General features: G+C 42.7%; 2 gene segments (V, D, J or C); both read right to left on the bottom strand.

Moving 5' to 3' along the window:
- Positions 1–1,112: 1,112 nt before the first annotated feature.
- LOC124991458 (immunoglobulin lambda variable 9-49-like) lies at positions 1,113–1,624 on the bottom strand. The segment is given in 2 exon segments: positions 1,113–1,426; positions 1,548–1,624. Coding segments are annotated over 2 exon segments (360 nt in total).
- Positions 1,625–9,806: 8,182 nt separating this feature from the next.
- On the bottom strand, positions 9,807–10,363 carry LOC124991457 (Ig lambda-2 chain V region-like). The segment is given in 2 exon segments: positions 9,807–10,180; positions 10,282–10,363. Coding segments are annotated over 2 exon segments (420 nt in total).
- Between the last annotated feature and the right edge of the window lie 7,858 nt (positions 10,364–18,221).

The raw sequence follows: 18,221 nt of genomic DNA, 5'->3' as shown, positions 1-18,221 counted from the left end.
CTGGAGATTGAGTTGAATTAATTGAATTATGTTGATTAAGGGAAAAAGATTCAATAACTACTCTGGATTCTCATTTCTTGAGTGAACTTCTATGCTGGGTAATCCTATGTAAAACTAGCAGCAGAGTGATTCATTCTGAGTATAAGGATACTTCAAGTCTGTGAACTCTTTGAAGTAGCCTGTCTCTTAACTGACTTGATATTTGTAGGCTTTAGAATAAGGCGGTAATCTTCGACAGAACAGAGCTTTCATTTTGTTCTGTGACTAATTTTTATCAGTTAGCACACCTGAGATGTTCATTGGACTCTTTAAGTTGTGGTGAAACGACACTCAGTGTATTTTATCTGGAAATTCTGAACATGATTGGTGATTCAAGCAAAGTCAGTACTAACCTGCGAGATCTGTCTGACCTTGATCCAGGGAACTAGAAGTATAACAAGTTGTAGAGTGATTTTATCTGCTCATGAATAAAGTCACTGTATGAACAACAAAGGGGCAACTGCCAAAGCTGCCTCAGTTACAGAGTGGGCTCAGAATCCCCATGCTGGGTGTTGCATTAGTTCTCTCTCTTTATGGTACTGTCTCTCTCTAACAGTTAGCAACAAACACCTGAGAGCCCTGTGTACATGTAAGTGGAGGAAGGTGGCAAGGTGGGTAAAGCCCAGGTGGACAATGTGTGCACACGTTACCCGGTGAGTTGGGGTCAAGGTCTGAAATTTCAAGGGAATATTCAGTTCCCGTCACTGTGGAGAATACTCATAATTGTTTAATATGGACAAAAGAAACAGAAGATGGTGACAAAAAAAACTGTATGTTGAACACATCTGTAAACAGCTTTACAATCTCTAAAATTCCACCAGGAGACTCATGAATGGAAACAACCACACATGTCCAAATACAGACTCTGTATTTCAAACACTGCTAAGAACATCTTTGTATGTGGGGGATATTCAATATGAATTAAATTTGCAAAATACCTGGAAGGAATTATTAATGAGGGTCAGGAGGCTCCTTCTGACCTGTGAGTCAGGACACTGGGAAGTGAAAGGGTACCAGGGCAGATCAGCCTGCTGGTTTTTGTCTTACTTCCCTTCTGCCTGTGTTACTGTGGGTTACTCACTGCCATGGCCTGCCCCACAGTAGTAGACACTCTCATCCTGTTCCTGGATGTTCTGGATGGTCAGGTACCGATCCAGGCCAGAGCGTGAGCCTGAGAAGCGATCAGGAATCCCTTCCCCCTTGGAACCCACCATGCCACTACTGCCCACTAGCATCACAAACCGGGGACTCTTCCCTGGGCTTTGCTGGTACCATCCCACTACATAATTACTGTAGCCACTGCTGAGGGTGCAGGTGAGTTTGACTGTTCGTCCCAGGGAGGCAGATGCAGAGGGTGTCTGAGTCAGCACAGGTTGGGAGAGGGAACCTGTAAACACAGACACATCACAGTGGAAGGCAGAGACAGGGTGCAGGTATTTGGGGATCTGAGACAGTGAGGACAGACTCAGGATAGGGTTCCGCCTTGGGGCACAGAGGTCAGATCCTACCTGGGCAGTAAGCGAGCATGAAAAGGAAGAAAAGAGTCCCGACCATGTTGGACAAGTTTCCTGAGCTCCAGAGCTGGTGTGGGCTGCCCCCAGCCTTTCTTATCCCTTCCCACTGGCCTCAGGGAGGAGCAGCTCATGCAAATGTGCCTCCACCCACTGCCTCTCACTGTCTGCCCTTCTTCTGGGCCTGGAAGGATGAACATAAAGCCTGGAGTGTGGTGATGCTTTCATTTGCCTGATGGGCAGAACTGGGAGGAAGCAGGTCCTAGTAAAGCAAGAATTAAAGAGAGGTAATCAGTGTACTAGGGAATCTGGTTGGGTCAAGAACATGGAAGTTGAAGACCTCCCCTGGGAGATTGGAATGTTAATGTCTCTAGGGCCCTTTAATTACAAAAATTACTGATTTTACTACCCCTCCCAAAATATTGCAAACATACAGTTGTTAATTAATGCCTCCTGGTCTGCTTCCTGCCTACATCAATCCATTTAACACTTCCCCCTTGCCTTATGCTTCTCACCCATTGTGTATTCCACTGGAATCTCCTGGGTATCTCCTGGACCCAGTCAGGAAAGCAAAAAGGAGAGATAAGGGGGAAGAGACCAGGAGAACAAAGAAAATCTAAAATATATAAAAGATGCAAGACACTCTCACTTCTTAGGATACCAGAACACCTTCTGTGGGCCCCTTCTCCCTCCCTGGAGAAGACTGTATTACTATTTTTAAATAAACCCTTTCTTCTACACTTGTCTGTGTGCTTCTCTAATGTTCAAACTTCAACATTTTTCCAGAGTGGAAGTTGATTGAACTGGGTAAGAAGTTTGCTCAAATTCCAGAGTTTAGGCGACTGATCAAATGAATGATATTTACCAGAAACACTGGGCTATTGGATTAAGGAAAATTGTGACACATATCTATATTTATAAATGACTATAAATTAGGAGGCAGGAACCAACACAAATTACTTAGCTTACATTTGCAGATGTCAGAAGAGTGACATGGATTTCACTGGGTTAACCTCTGGGTGTTGACAGGGTTGTGCTCCGTTCTGGAGGTTCCAGGGGAGAAACCATCTTTTTGCTTTGTCCATATTCTAGGGATCACCCTCATTCCTTGGCTGGTGGTTACTAATTCCATCCTCAAAGTCAGAAATGCTGAATGGAGACCTTCTCACATCACACCACTCTGGTCACTTCTTCTCACTTTCTCATCCACTTTTAAGAATCCTCATGATCCCACTGTCTCCAGGTAAATTCCAGGATTATGTCCTGAGCTTAATGCGAGCTGACAAGTAACATTAATTTCACATGAAATTTATTATCACTTCATCATACAACCTAACAGGGATCGAGGCGTGCATGTCTCTGGGGTCCATTGTTCTGCTAACCATACTGCTCCTCCCAGGGGAACTTTTAAACATTTTTGCATACTCATTAAAAATGTATTAAGACATCACCCCAAAGTCACCAGCATATGAAGTTGGGGTTTGTTGTGCCTTTACATTACACATATATGGTTCTTCATAGCACATTTGGGTAATTTATAATCATACATGATTTATACTATGATTTCATTATTATGTATATCAGAAAGCCACTAGGAATGTCCTGTGAACGTATGTCATGAATTCGATATTCTGGTTTGTGACTTTTTAGCACCATGTATAACACAGAGGTGGGTTAGCTCTCCTTTCCATGTGGATTAATAGCACTGAGTAAATCTTAGAACTGTCATTCCATGTGCTATGTAATTACCAGCTTATCCTCAGGCTGCAGCTCAGAAATGGGCAGAACACCTGTATTTCTGAAGGCATCTTTAGTCCAGGTAAGTGCTTGAGGACCCCAGAACTCTGATACTTACCTTAAGTCTGAGTAGCATAGAAGACAGCAGGCAAGTTTCCCTGTAATCTACTGGTACCACTGTATGTGGGACCTGCTGAAATTAAAGTCACTGTTCGGGAGTAGGTGAGTCTGGCAGGTAAACCAGGAAATGCAGAGACAGGGCAATTGACTCAGTACAACCTGGGAGAGGGAACCTGCAAGCACAGATAGGAGTAGGAGTGAGGTAGGGGCAAGAGAAAAAATGTCTCATGGTTTCTGAGACTGAGTGATTCCTGTGAACTAAGAATTGAGACCCGCTGAAGACTGTTCTTAGCCTTAGCAGTAAAACAGAAGCAGCAGGAAGAGTCCAACTCATAGTGAACAAGACCCTGATTCTCACATTGAGGCGGGCTGCTCTAGACCTCCTTTAATTTTTAACCCTCTGCTAGAAGACTGCCCTTCACGCAACTGTGTTTCCATCATGGCTGTCCAGCCCCTCACGGAGCCCTGGTGCTAGAGATCAGCACACTCTGCAGCGTGAGGGCGAATGAAGTTGTTTTCCTCCTTGGGGATCCCTGGCAGGAAGCACCTGATGAGATGAGACAATGGTCGCTGCTCCAGGGACTCAGTCAAGCCAGACAGAACACAGCTGCTGAGTCCCATCAGTGAACAGAGGGTCCGCTGGCAAGGTGAGGGCTCCTTTGAGTAGCTGTCCTAACTGGACCGCTGTGGGGACCACAAGGTAGTCCTACAGCGCCCTCTGGCTGTCAAAGAACACACACCTCCTTTTAGTCCGGGGATCCCACAGTCCAGCCTGATTCTGCAGCTCTGCGGGTCACTGAGTCTATTCACACACGGATGTACTGGGCTGTAGACTGTAATATTCTATCTACAGTTACATGATTTCTTACGTACATAGTGCCCAATGTGGCCCTATGTAAGCGACACATATACATACATATATTTCAATTAAAAACATTAGTGCTCTTCAGGTGGATGCTACAAAACTTGTATAACTTCATCACGATTTAGAATATACATACCTTCTGAATTTTCATCTATTGTGAATTAATAGAATTCAACTATTCTTATATAAATATTTTTGTGTTTGGATCTTTGGTATTTTAACCAATTTAACTGCTTCCATATTTGATAAAGTGAAGAAAATAGTATGTATAAAGTGAATGAAATGTATTGTTTGCAGTTACCATGGCATATTGTATATGAATCCAGTTCAGAATGGAATATATCTTCTCTAAAAATCACTTATTTCCTCCTTTAATTTGAGCAGGGATGTAGGGAGTATTCCCAAGGGCAGGAAGAGGCTTGTGGGTTGGTGGATGGGTTCACTGATCTGATTGTAGTGATGCTGTCATAGCTTATAAATATCTTGAACTTTAAATGGGAAGTGGGACACTTCAGATACAGGTGGCTTATTGTATTTATTATTGTTATTCATTAAGATGAGTTATGTGAGAAATAGACTGCAAGGAAATGAACAAGGATTCACAGTGAGGGCCATAGAAAGGATGACATAGCTCTGAAACTCTGGAAAAATAGGAAAACAATGAATGATGGAGACCCAGAAATTCTGTCAGAGTTCATGTCTGAGATGAACACAGTTGCATCAACAGAACTTCAGGAAACAGAGATAGCAGGATCCTCTTAATCTCCTCAAGTTGAGAAAGAGAAGGAATTTCCATTTGCTTGGGACACTTTTTCCTAGGAACCAGCTGCTATGAGTGACTTTGAGGAAAAAGGACAGGAGTATCTTCCCTCCCAGGTAGTGCCTATGGTTGCTGCTGGTCCATCATGGTAGCAGCCTCAGACGCTGCAGGTCAGGGATGAAGAGGAGCTACTGCTGGACATTCCGCTCTCCTGGAAGATAGGGAAGGGGCTCTTTTCTCACTTCCCCGTGGGCCTGGGGCACTGTGCAAGCACTGAAGCTGCTGTCCTAGGCCTGCCAGAGATAATCTGATAGAGATAGGAGTCTGAATGTCAGACCAGGAGGCAGAGAAGCAATCAGGGACCCCTAGTGGGCAGGAGTCTGTGGGCTGTTCCTGGGAGCTGTTGGTGCCAGTTCACATCAGAGACACCAAGGTTCATGCTGCTCCAGTGCAGGAGATAGTGGCTCTTTGTCTCTTGGTTCCAGACACTGAAGGTGGCTAAGTCAGCACAGATTGGGCCCAGGATTCTGGAAGTGGAAGAGACACCAAGATGATAGCTCTGGGTCTATAGGTAGGAGGAAAAAGCAGGGACCCATGTTCTTCCAGGCCCTTTCATTATCCCTTATCTAGATATCTGTGCAATAAATGGGGAAGGCAAAGAGTGGAGGGGGCAAAGCCATGGTACCTGTCATCCCTGAGTTCAGTTTTCTGTGCCCCAAAGCTGAGCAGAGCTTCCCTGAAGTCTGTCCCTTGCCTTATTCATACTTTGGGAGAGGATGGGCCTATCTATGCAAATGAGCTTCCTTCTACTTTCTGATGCTACCCGGGGCCCTTGATTGTCCCCTGTGACTGAGGATACCAGGGGTGTGTCCAGGATACGGCTGAGTGGACTCAGGAGCTGGTTAGGTCACAGCTGTGAACCCTGCCATAGCCACCAGACAGGGCCAGTGATTCATCTCGGCCATAATCACCCCAAGACCCTCATGGATAGATCTTAACCATGCCCTGGTGTATAGGAGCAGAAACACCATCATGTGACATGGAGACCAGTGTCTCTCACACACAGCACTGTGTACCTCTGCATGGTTTCCTTGACTGTTCATTGGCTAGGACTGATGTGGTTTCTCTTATATAAATTTTCATACATTCAGACCAAGGGGTTGAAAATGAAAATAAGGTTTGTGGTTTTAATAAGATGAGGGATATAATCCTGTTCATTACCAGCACAGAAATCTGTTTCAAATCTGTTTTCCACTTGGACGGTATGTATTATATTTTAAAATGAGTACTTGACCAAGATTTACCATCTTACTCTTTTGTCACAATATATCAATTGAATAATATATTTGATACTTGTTACTTGTATATTTAATAGAAACCATGTGCTTATCTGTGTTTCACAACAGATGCTACATATTTACATTTGTTGTCCCCAAGATTTTCTGAAGAGCTTTGCCTAGTATAAGATGATGAGATACAGATGAATATTGGGTTCTTTAGTGTACAGGAGCCGGGAAAGTGGATGAGAAACTAATGGAGATAGGTAATTTGAACAGTGAAGTCTCTAGGACTGAGTATATTACACCTTACTGGGTAAGGACAGAGCAACTCAGGTAGGAACTGGGAAGGGCAGTGCTAGGTAGGGGAGGCAGGAGAGTTTATTCAGGACTCTCAGTAGCTGGTCTGTGTCCTGGTGATGCCAAATCACAAAAGACTCAGAGTCAGGCTCACTGTATCCCAGCTCCTAGCACACCAGAGGAGGTGACTGAGACAGCATGTCTGAGACAGCCCTTGAGGTGGAGAATCTAAGCAGTGCCCTGGAATTTCTGGGAGCAGTTGTGGGGGGATGGGAGAAGAAGGAGGTGTCACACAGAAGGTGTGGTCAGAGGAGAGACACTTGTGCTGAGCCCTGGGTTTGGTCTTCCCTTGAGGGAAGTGGAGAAGTGGCACCAGGATGTGGTGGGCAGCTGAAGCAATGTTAGGTTTCTTGAACCTCCTCTGCCCTTCTTAGTTCTGGAAAGTGGTGGGGCCTTCGGCAGTGTTCATTTCCATTTTTGCTGTTTTACCTCTACTGAGTCTACCAAATTTAGATTAATGTGCCTGGGTGATTGCAAGTGTGGCTTGTTATGGGGGAATGCAGGGAACAGTTATGGAGAAAGCACATCTCAAATGGAGCTTAGAATAGGATTCCTCACATCTGATGAGGTTTGTCCTGTCACTGAGCAAGCCTGGAGGCTGCTGACAACATTTGCAGCATGGTGAGGAGCTTCCGTGGGGACTCAACCCAACACCACTGTCCTGGAACCTTTCCCACACCAGTGCAGCTCACTTCTATCCTGTATCACTTAAGGCCAGATGTGAACCATATTTCTTAAAATGGTAAATATATCATAATGCATCAGTCCCACCTTCCAACAAAAACATTTACGCAATCAGATCTCTTCCAATAACCCAGCTGGTCCCACTGACTTTGCTCTTAACCTTTACCATGGTGAACTCTCTATAGCATCTGGACTTCCCTTCAGAAATTAAAATCATAGTCTCTGTCTTCCTTTATAATCTTGGTTCACTTTCTACTTCCTGTGTGTCCTTCTCCTGATTGTCACAATAAGCAGTCTTCACATTATGTCAAGACTTTGCCACCTTTGGCCCCATCTGTGTCCTCTGACCTAAACAGACCATCAAGTCTGTAGTTCAGTTTGTTTCTGCATAATCAGGAAGCCCAGCTTGCCTAAAATGTTTTCAGGAATCCCACATTGCAGAGACTGAGCCCCTACATGCCGTAACTCCTCCCAGGCCACACAGAGCTGAATTTCTCTCTTTCCTCTTTTCTATACCAGTCCTGGACGTAACCAGAGAATTCTCTTCATATTGCTGAGTCTAAATTTCCATGAGCATCAGAATTTTGTTGTCACAATCATATCCCGAGGGGTAGATGCTGAGAGAGAATCTACAAAGTTTATCATGAGTGCTTTCCATATAAGCTCCCAAGTAATCTTTAAACCTATTAACCAATTATCTCTATCTCCCCTCTTCCCATTCACTTGTAACCTGTAGACGATGAACTTATAAACTGAATATGGCAGAACACAAGGTTTCAGGAGCCTATTACCATGGGGAAGAAGCAGAGAGGTAGCTTGGGAGATGCTGCTTGACCAGGTGAGATCTTCCTTTGGGGTATGATTTTTATTCATCTAGTCCCAAAAGAACTGTGACTCATTTCAACATCATCTCAGCCAACAAGTAAAGCAGGGTTCATGAGATTAAGCTGATAAAATTAGCAGGTTGAGAGAACGTGAGTTATATTATAATCAGGAGGTGGGTTTGTGCAGTACCTAGGAGATGCTCTGGGGTATATAATTCTGAAAAAGATGACCCAACTTCTGCTGTAAGGGAGGACTGGAGCATAAGGGATGGCATATTCTTTGAAAGACATGAATGTTGTGGGATTTCTACCCACTATGTTTATAAGAAATAAGGGTAATCTTTATATATTCAAATATTTTAAATGGTGTGGCAGAATATATCACTATTATTTTCTTCTATAATATATTTAACATGGTCTTTTGTAATTTCAAACATATATTTAAAATTTTCCACCTCCCTTTTTTCTGTGGTGCTGGGAATTGAACCCAGGGCCACGTGCATGCAAGGCAAGCACTCTACCAACTGGGCTATATCCCCAGCCCCTCCCATATTTTTATTTGTGCATTATAGTCGTACATAATATAGGGATTTGTTGTTACATATTCATACCTGCACACAGCATAATAGTCTAATGTGACCAATATCCTTCCCTTTCCCCTTTACCTTCCTCCTCCCTCTCACTGGTCCCATCCTTCTACTGTACTGATCTCCCTTTGATTCTCATGAGATCCTACCTTTGAATTTCTCTTAATGGAATCTTTGGAGAGAGTGAAGATAATCCACATGTGAAGTGGGCTTGACGTGGAGAGGAATGAGCCTGTTCCCCTATCATCCCTGCCCTGCAGACCCCTGCCTTGTGTCACGCAGTCAACCTGCCATTCCCAGCCTGTTCTTCAAAGCCCTCAGCACATGCTGAAGGATCCTATGGAGTCTCCATGGGGAATATTCATCACAGGCGGAGGGAACAGGGCATCAGCTCATCGAATCAGGTTTTTCTCTTTCAAGCAGGGAGGATGAGTTTTGGTAAATTAGCTTAAGATTGAGGAAAGAAGCTGCATTGGCTGAAGTAGACATACAGGTACACTTACCTAGAAATTTATATTTAGTATTAAATTTTTGAAGTTACCTCTGTTCCTTTGGATCATTTCTGTGCTTTTTAGATCACTTTCCTTTAGATCCTTTTCTGTCCATTTGGGAACATTTTATACTTTTCTAAAAATTTGGTGAGGAGAACATATAATGTTTCCTTGTTTCAATGATGTTTATTCTATATTTTACTTTACATAATACTCTTCTATCTTTATACGCATAACCATAACTGTGTATTGTATTACTAAAATACCAAACTGTTCTCTTGGTAACAAAATGCTGCTTAGCTCACATCAGTGTGTGAGAGTATGTGTGTGTGTGTGTGTGTGTGTGCTTTGCCACTCTTATTCATAATTGTGCAATAGATGATAGATTTATACACTTTTAAGAATACATCTTTATGATAAAATATGTATTAAAATAAAATATTATGGAACCCTGAAAAATAAATTTGATGGCCTTTTCTGGAACATTGTAGAAGAGGTGTACTGAGCCCACATTATCTCAATGCAGATTCATTGTAAGAAGATGGGAGATATTAGGGGCAAAGAGTGAGGCTGAGCCCGGGTGTTTTTGTCTCACTTCTCCATCTGCATATGCCACTGTGGACATGGTTGCTGAACCACAGAATACAGTAATACGTGGCCTCATCCTCAGCCTGGGCCCCTGTGATGGTGAGGGCAGCCTTGTCTCCGAGCAGGGAGCCTGTGAATCGGGCAGGGACTCCTGGGAGCCGAGTACCAGTGCTACCTATTATACCCTGAGGTACCTGGGAGGACTTCTGTTGGATCCAGCCAGCATAGTTACTGGTGGTAACGGCCCCAGTACTGGAGCCACAGGTGAGTGTGACTGTCCCTCCTGGAGTTGTGGTCAGTGAAGTTTCCTGAGTCACCACAGCCTGGGAAGTGGAGCCTGAATACAGAGAGAGCCAGTGATCAGGAGAGGATTCGTGGCATGAAGGTTTAGTGTTGCCTTCCCCACCTCCAACTCCAGCCCAGAATGTTTCCGCTGACCTGTGCAGTGAGCCAGAAGAGTGAGCAGGAGAGGAGCCCAGGTCATGGTGCAGACAGCCCGAGGCTGAGCTTTTCAAGTCTGTTCACCACACAGACAGCTCCATGGCCTTTAGTATAAGTCTTAACACCCTGTGTGTTATTCAAATGAGCTTCATTCAAATGAGCTCCTCTCCAAGGGAAACTCAGCCAGATCGCAGCCACTGAATTTTCATACATCAGTCACCATGTGTTATTGGGTCCAGGGCCTGGAGGCCAATTCCCCAGCTGCCCATTTTGTTTTTTCTAGAACTTGACCAAGAGTGCCCTGTTGTTTCCTAGGGGGGCTTCCACAATGGACCGTGTATTTCAGCAGGTCTTTCTCTATTTGTAATGAGAAGCATGGTCTATGTGTACATCAGTGTAAAGTGGCAATGGATTATTAAACTAAACTTGGGGAAGTGATTCGTACTTCCTTTTTGTCTTCACCCAACTTGTTACTTCACCAAAGAAGATATGCCAGTGGTCATTGGAGGGTGTGTTGGGAGGAAACATCTTCAGCTTCAAGACCAAGGTCCTTGCTCAGGGTACTTTGCCAGCCCAGAGAAGACACAGCTGCTGAGTTCCAGTAGGTGAGCAAAGGGCTCAGCCTGCAGGCCAAGGATCACTTTACTGAGCTTCTGGCAGTGTAGGGAACTCAGAGTAGTCCCACATCTTCCCTTGCTGGTCACAATGCACACACTCACCCTGGCCCAGAGATGGGAGAGCCTAGCTAGCTGGTTTCTGCTGCATATCAGGTCACTGTTTCCATACATGTATTCCTAGTCTGATTCCTAAATACAGTGATTCTGATATTTTTTACGTGACTACTGTAGTTTCTCACTAGGAGAAAGAGTCTTCTTGTTTGTGTGGTGCATTATGCCAATTTGAATCCTTGACATACACCCTTTCCGTGGGTACTTGGTCCTAATAGGAGTTACACTGTCAGATGTGGATAAGGGGAGGCTGTGTTCTGTTGATTTGCCCCATGAATAAAGTGACTGCTGTAATATCATTCATGGACTAGTAAGCAACTAAACATGGTTCAATAAGTTGAATACTTGGTATCTCTTAAGTCCTCTGAGGATATTCATGGCTCTCCCTGATATTTTCATTGTCTGAAGGAGTATGATCTCGATCATTTAACAAATAACTGTTCATTTATTTTTATGACATTGCCAGTATATTATCCAATTTGACTGACATTCATTGCCTGTCTCACCTTTGCTTATTCCCATTCATATATATTTTTCAGCATTAGTTGAAATTCTTCCCTAAGTGTAATTCAGTTTCATGTGGTAAGGTCCTAGCCTTACCAGAGTGTCTTGAGTGAATAAAAGCAATTGTTTCCATGACAAAATGACTGATGAAGTTATATATTTTGAGCCTCATGTTGTGTGTACATCTGGTTTAAGTGAGAATTATTTTAGAACTTTAGAGAATTGTATGGTTTGGATGTAGGGTGTCCCCCAAAAGCTCATGTGTGAGACAGTACCAGAAGGTTCAGAGGAGAAATGATTGGGTCATAAGAGTCTTAACCTAATCAGACATTTAATCTCCTGATAGGGACTTACTGAGTGGTAGGGTGTGGCTGGAGTGGGTGGGAATTGAGGCGCAGCTTTGGGTCTATATTTGTATCTGACAAACGGAATTCTCTCTCTCCTTCCTGATCAACATGTGAGATGATTCCCTCTGCCACACTCTTCTGCCATGATGTTCTGCCTAACCTTGAGCCCTGAGGAATGAAGTCAGCATTCTATGGACTAAGGCCTCTGAAAACTTGAGCCCTCAAATAACCTTTTCCTCCTTTAAAATTGTTCTGGTCAGATCTTTTAGTCATAGCGGGAAAAAGCTGACTTAAAGAAAAATTAAAAAAGAAAATGTTCAAAGATGCAGGGCTAAAATTTTTATTGCCACTTTATTGGAACTTAAAGTCAGTCTTATAGATGGTTAACAAAGTCTATGTGAGGAAAGCCCCTCAAAACATTCTGAGTTCCAATGTGGGGTGAGCGTCCCTGGTTAAAAACATTGCATTATGAAATCCTATATTATTGCAGGATGTGATAGCATCCTCTATCATTGTCCATCACTCTACTGGGAGAGGACAACTGGCTTCAGATTAGGAGTTAGGAAGCATTTCCTCTTGTTAAGCTTGATAGGACTTTGGCCTTTGTAGGATTCGTGACCTACTATATGATCTATTCTGGGAAATAATCAATGTTCACCTGAGAACAATGTGCCTAGTTTCATGTGGGTTAAGTGGGTGACAGTGTGAGAAAACTCTCACATCAAGGGGGACACTGCCCATACTCTAGAGCAGGATCAGAAGTTCCAGCTGTCTGACTTGTGTCCTGTGTACACGTCTGAATCAATCCGGCAGACCCACCCACTGAATAACAAGTGGAATCTTACACTGAATTGTCCACTTGCTGGCAAACATATTTTGGCAATATCTACTGGGGTTGAAGTTGCATAATTTTAGAAAATTCACATTGTAGCAGGTTGGATGATCCATGTGATATTGGGTAACAAATAACCACAAATCAGTGAATTAAAGTCACTAGGCTAAATTCATACTCTCAGGCTTGTCTGTTACATGTGATGGGTGGTCATTCTCAATGTGCTTGTGTTCATTCCCTTCATGAAGACAATGAAGGGGCCCTGTTGGGATAATTCTCACTGAGGTGATTGCAATGCAAGAACTGTCTTCTTTATCCTGTTGTCCAGGAGTCTCACAGGCCACCTCTGATTACATTATGGACCCATGCAGGGTAGTAGACCAAGGCCAACTTCAAGGAGATACAGAATTGTATCTGCTAGTGAAATAGACCGGGATATTGGGAAACAGTACATAATCTGTTCACTGTGCTGATGTAGAGGACTATGTCAACTTTGAAGTTGACACTTTGAAGTCTGTCCAACACAGCAATGTTTGCAAGCACAAATCACTGGAACCAACTGCAATGCCCACAGTCTAGTTGTAGGATGTATGGGTTCTTTGTGTATCCATACCATTGAACCGCCTCATTGAGTTCACACAGACACTCTCAAGTTGTTCGTTGGGGCAGGACTTAAGGCTGGCTTTCTTCCCTGTAGTTCACATCAGAGACGAGGTAAGAACACTCACCTGTCCTTGTCTCATAGCTGATGGCTGTCCCAGGAACTCCCAGTGCATGTAACCAGTTCCCTCCTCACTCAGGCCACACCCTGATGGGAGTCCCTCTTCTTTCCATTTTGACCAGGCATCTGTCCATTATACTTCTGGTCTCCATCCAGGGGATGAGTCAGTCCTACTACTCTGAATGTCCTGAATTTCCTTTGGAAAAAGTGGGGAGAATGACATGGCTCCTGCCCAGTGTGGGGTGACGTGGCACTCAGAGTGCCTGATATTTCTCTACAAAATGTGTTTTCTGTCATGGCTGCTTCAGTCTTGCTATGTTTCATGACACTGGGTAGACAGATAAGAGGTGTTGGGAGCATCAAATCAAACATTGCTTTGAATTCTATAGCCTTGGTCAGTGAGACTACAGCTCCAGGGACTCTTTCAGTGTGACTGTGCTGCAAGTCACGCCCATTTGCAGGCGGCCACTGTTAATGGGGCAGATTTCATACCTGGCATGGAATCCATGGGTTCAATAGCTTTGAATTCAGATGCCTGCTGCCAGGGGGTGGAAGAAATATGGGTATACTCGATACCCTTGAGGTGCCAGCTGCCTGGAGTCAGAGAAGCTGTCATACAAGTAGATAAACTCCAATTAGCCCATTTTTGCTCGACTTCAATTATTTTTTGACCTTGAAGAAATTATTCTCACAATAAATCCTTTTGATGTTTTTTGCCTATAAAACAAACCACTCAGGCCCATTGGTTAGAGATCAGACCCCACCAGGACGGATTAACCCACAAGGCCACAATATTAATATATTAGTTGAGTCTTTGTCTTTATTTCTTGTATTTCTTATTTCTAATCCCCTCATCAGCTCAAGTTCAAGGAAACGGAGTAAACATCAGGCTGGTTGTGGTAACAGGGGGAGTGTCTCAGCTGTAAATCTTGGTGTTTTTTGCCATCCTGTTTATGTGACCAGTATGTCTTTTGGAAGATGGAATGTTTGTCACATGGAGCATTATCATCAACCACTGGGAACCTCAAGTGTCATCACACAGGGAGGGACATATTCATTAAAGCCACTCTTCATTTACCCAACCCACTGAACCTCAGAACTGATTTGGAAATCTAGAGATAAGACAATCTACAAATGGTTCCCATGGGGAAAGCATAACTGCAGTCCTGGGCACAATTGGAACTATCCCCTGTCCCCACCGGTCCCTGCACTGAGTTCCTTTCTACTTTCAACTCTTGAGGTACACGTACATGGCTGCCCCTACTCTCTTGGATGCTGCTCATATCAGATGGACTCTGGGAGAGTGCTGGAGGTAGAGGGATCCTGTCCATGTAGAAAACAAGAGTGTCACAGAGAGGATGTAGGAGGTGGAGCATTTTTAGTGAACTCAAACTTAGCATACTATTACTTATTCAATGTTATTTAAATTTTTAAAAAGATGCAAACAGTGCAGAGCATACTTCAGAGACAAAAGAAACAGCGCTCAGAGATTTCAGTACTTTTAGGAACCCAGGAAAATATGTTGTTGTTTTATATCAGATGTACAGTGAATGTGATCCAGGCTAAATTACAGATAGATTACATCTATTGTGAAGGAGCCATTGAATAGAATTTCAATACACATGCATTATAGGAGAAGGGCCCTACAGGCAGAAATGATCATGCACCACAAAGGTCAACATGTGTCCTTTGTAGGATCACATGCAATTCAACACAGGGTAAAGGTCTCCAAAGGACTCTTCAGAGTGAAAGAAGTCATCCAGACAAGAAGTAACATATACTGTATAATTCTGTTTATAAATCGTAGGAAATAAAAACTTATCTGAAGTTACTTAGAGTGGAAGTTACTTATGTGGGATGATGTTATTGGCCTGGATGGAGAGAGAATTCCCAAGGAGAATTAGAAGACTTTTGGGGTCAGTGATGGTTTCAGTGACTTGATTTGAGGTTCTCAAATGTGTGTAAACATCTCAAAACATAGGAAGTGAGGCACTTAAAATATTTGTGGTTTATTGTATGTCTATTGTCCCTCAATAAGAATTATATAAAATGATTGGGAGAAAAATTTCAGAGATTCCCAGTGAAGACTAATAATGGAAGGACCCAGTTCTGAAGCTCCTGGATACAGGAAAAGTATGGTGGAGATGTAGCAATCTCATCATCAGAGTGATTCTGAGATAACCATGACTGGACCAGTCACCTCAGCCAGTGAACTTTATTGCTAAGGTTTTCTGTGCTCCAAGCGAATGAAGATCAGGACTTGTTTTCTTGCAGAACCCTTAATCATGATTATTGTGAGTGACTATCATAAAATGGCATGAGGAGGCACCTCATCCTAACAAGTGTCCCAGGATGTACCTAGGCCTATGGTGGCAAAAGTCTCAGAACTGACCTGAGTAGTAGTATTTACCTCCTGACTGATGAGGAAGGCTTCTTGTCTTACTTCCCTGTGGACCTGGAGCACTGTGGGAGCACTGAGGATACTGTCATAGGACTGACAGTCAGCTCTCATGTGGGAGCCCAGTGATGGTCAGGGAGTCAGAGTTGCCAGGCTTGGAGCCAAACAAGTGGTCCGGAATTCATGAGTGTTAAATGTAATCAGCATAGATTAGGAGTTTGGGGGCTGTTCTTGGGAGCTGTTGGGACCAGGGGACATCAGAGCCACCAATTTTAGTGCTGCTTCCAGTGCAGAAGATGGTGACCCTCTGTTCTGGAGCTCCAGACCCTGAGGGTGTTTGGATAGTAAAGGATGAGCACAGGACCCTGGAAATGGGCAAGACCCAGAGAGGTCGATTCTGAGTCTATAAATGAGGAGAAAAATCATGGCCCCATGGTCTTTCTAGGACCTTACCCTGCCCAGTTTGTAGTTACGTGTACAAGTGAGGAGGACCAGGAGGAGAGGAGACCAGGCTGTGGTGGAGGTCATCCCTGAGTCTTGTCTTCTGTGCCTCACAAGTGAGCAGAACTTTCCCCAAATCTCTCCCTGTTATCCAGATACTCTGAGAAGGGGTGCGGTCTATCCATGCACACGACACCCCGCATGAAACCCAAACTTTCTGGTCTCCAAACAGTGCTTAACCTCAAATGAGCCTGATATTTTACAATTGTTAAGCTTCATGATTCCAAATAGGGTACTAAGAAATAATATGATTTATACTCAAGACTGATTGCTATGGGGGATGTTTAACATTGAGAGAAGAATTCGAAATTTGCTTTAAGATAAGCACTCAGTATATTGGAAAACAGAAATAAAAAATCTAAGTAAAGGTGTATATATGCATATGTGTGTGTGCATGCATGTGTGTATATGTGTTTATATATATCTTCATATGTATAGATCATTATATATAGTATATGTAAATCTACATATATGTACATACACTAATATATAATGATATATACCAATATGTTTACATATATTCTTATATATTATGTATTTTTTATGTTACTGGGATTCATGTCCCACATAACGGTTCTATTGTCATTTTTTTAAGTATTATCTGTTTTCCAAAATAGTTGTTGTAATTGACATGCTTTCCAACAGTGTAGAAGTGGTTCTTTTTTTTTTTTTTGCATCTCACCAATATGTATCTCTACCACTTAAAAATTCCATCTTGACCAGACATTAATCTTATTTATATGATATCACCCAGAAGGTGCTAACTTAATTAAAGTTATTGGTTTGTGTTTATATCATATTTTCCTTTGTTTTTATTAGTGTATTATACTTAATCATAATAGTGGGATTCATTATGACATATTCTAAATGCATATAGATGTAATTTGCTCCATTCCAATCCCTAGTACTCCCTCTTTCCCTCCCCTTCTCCATTCCCCTTATTCTTCCCTCTACAATATTCATCCCTCAATTTATTTATTGTTTTTAATTGGTGCATTATACTTATACATAAAAGTGGAATTAATTACAATATATTCACACATGCTCATGGAAGGATTTAATTTCATTCCACAGTTCCTTTCCTTTCCTACCCCTTCTCCCTCTCCCTCAACCCTCTTCCTTACTCCACTATTCTCCCTTCTATTTTCATGAGTCCCCTGTTTTTTCCCTTATTTATTTCTGGTTTCTGCAAATGAGAGAAAACATTCAATCCTTAGCTTCCTGAATCGGGCTTGTTTCACTTAGTATGATGTTTTCCAGTTCAATCCATTTACCAGCAAATGACAATTTCTTTCTTCTTTTAGTTATACAAATCTCCATTTTGTATGTATACCACATTTTCTTTATCCACTCATCTGTTGACAGGCACCAAGGCTGATTCCACAGCTTGGCTATTGTGAATTGCATTGTTATTAACACTGTGTATGCATATATCACTATGGTATGCTGATTTTTGTTCTTTTGGATAAATGTGCACAAGTGGAATAGCTGAGTAGTATGGTGGTTCCATTTCTTGCAAGAAATCTCCATAGTGCTTTCCAAAGTGATTGTATTAATTTGTATTCTTACCAACCAAGCATAAGTACACCTTTCCCCCAACATCCTTGATAGCAATTATTATTTATTTATTGTAGTAGTCTATCTAAAAGTTGTGAGGTGATAGTTCTGTTTTAATATGCATTGCCCTGATGGTTCATGATGCTGAGCATTTTTTCCACTTATCTGTAGGCTTTTTATGCTTTCCTTTTTTTTTTTTTTTTTTTTTGTTAACCAGGTATTGAACCTAGAGGTGCTTAAACACTGAGACACATCCACAGACCTTTTCTGTTTTTCTATTGTGAGACAGAGTCTCATTTCACTTAGGTCCTCATTCAGTTGCTGAGGCTGACTTTAAACTCATGATCTT

Source organism: Sciurus carolinensis, chromosome 8 (assembly GCF_902686445.1).
Source record: "Sciurus carolinensis chromosome 8, mSciCar1.2, whole genome shotgun sequence".
NCBI classification, from domain to species: Eukaryota; Metazoa; Chordata; class Mammalia; order Rodentia; family Sciuridae; genus Sciurus; species Sciurus carolinensis.
Note: the sequence above shows the minus strand (reverse complement) of the source record. Positions and strands in the feature narration are given on the sequence as shown.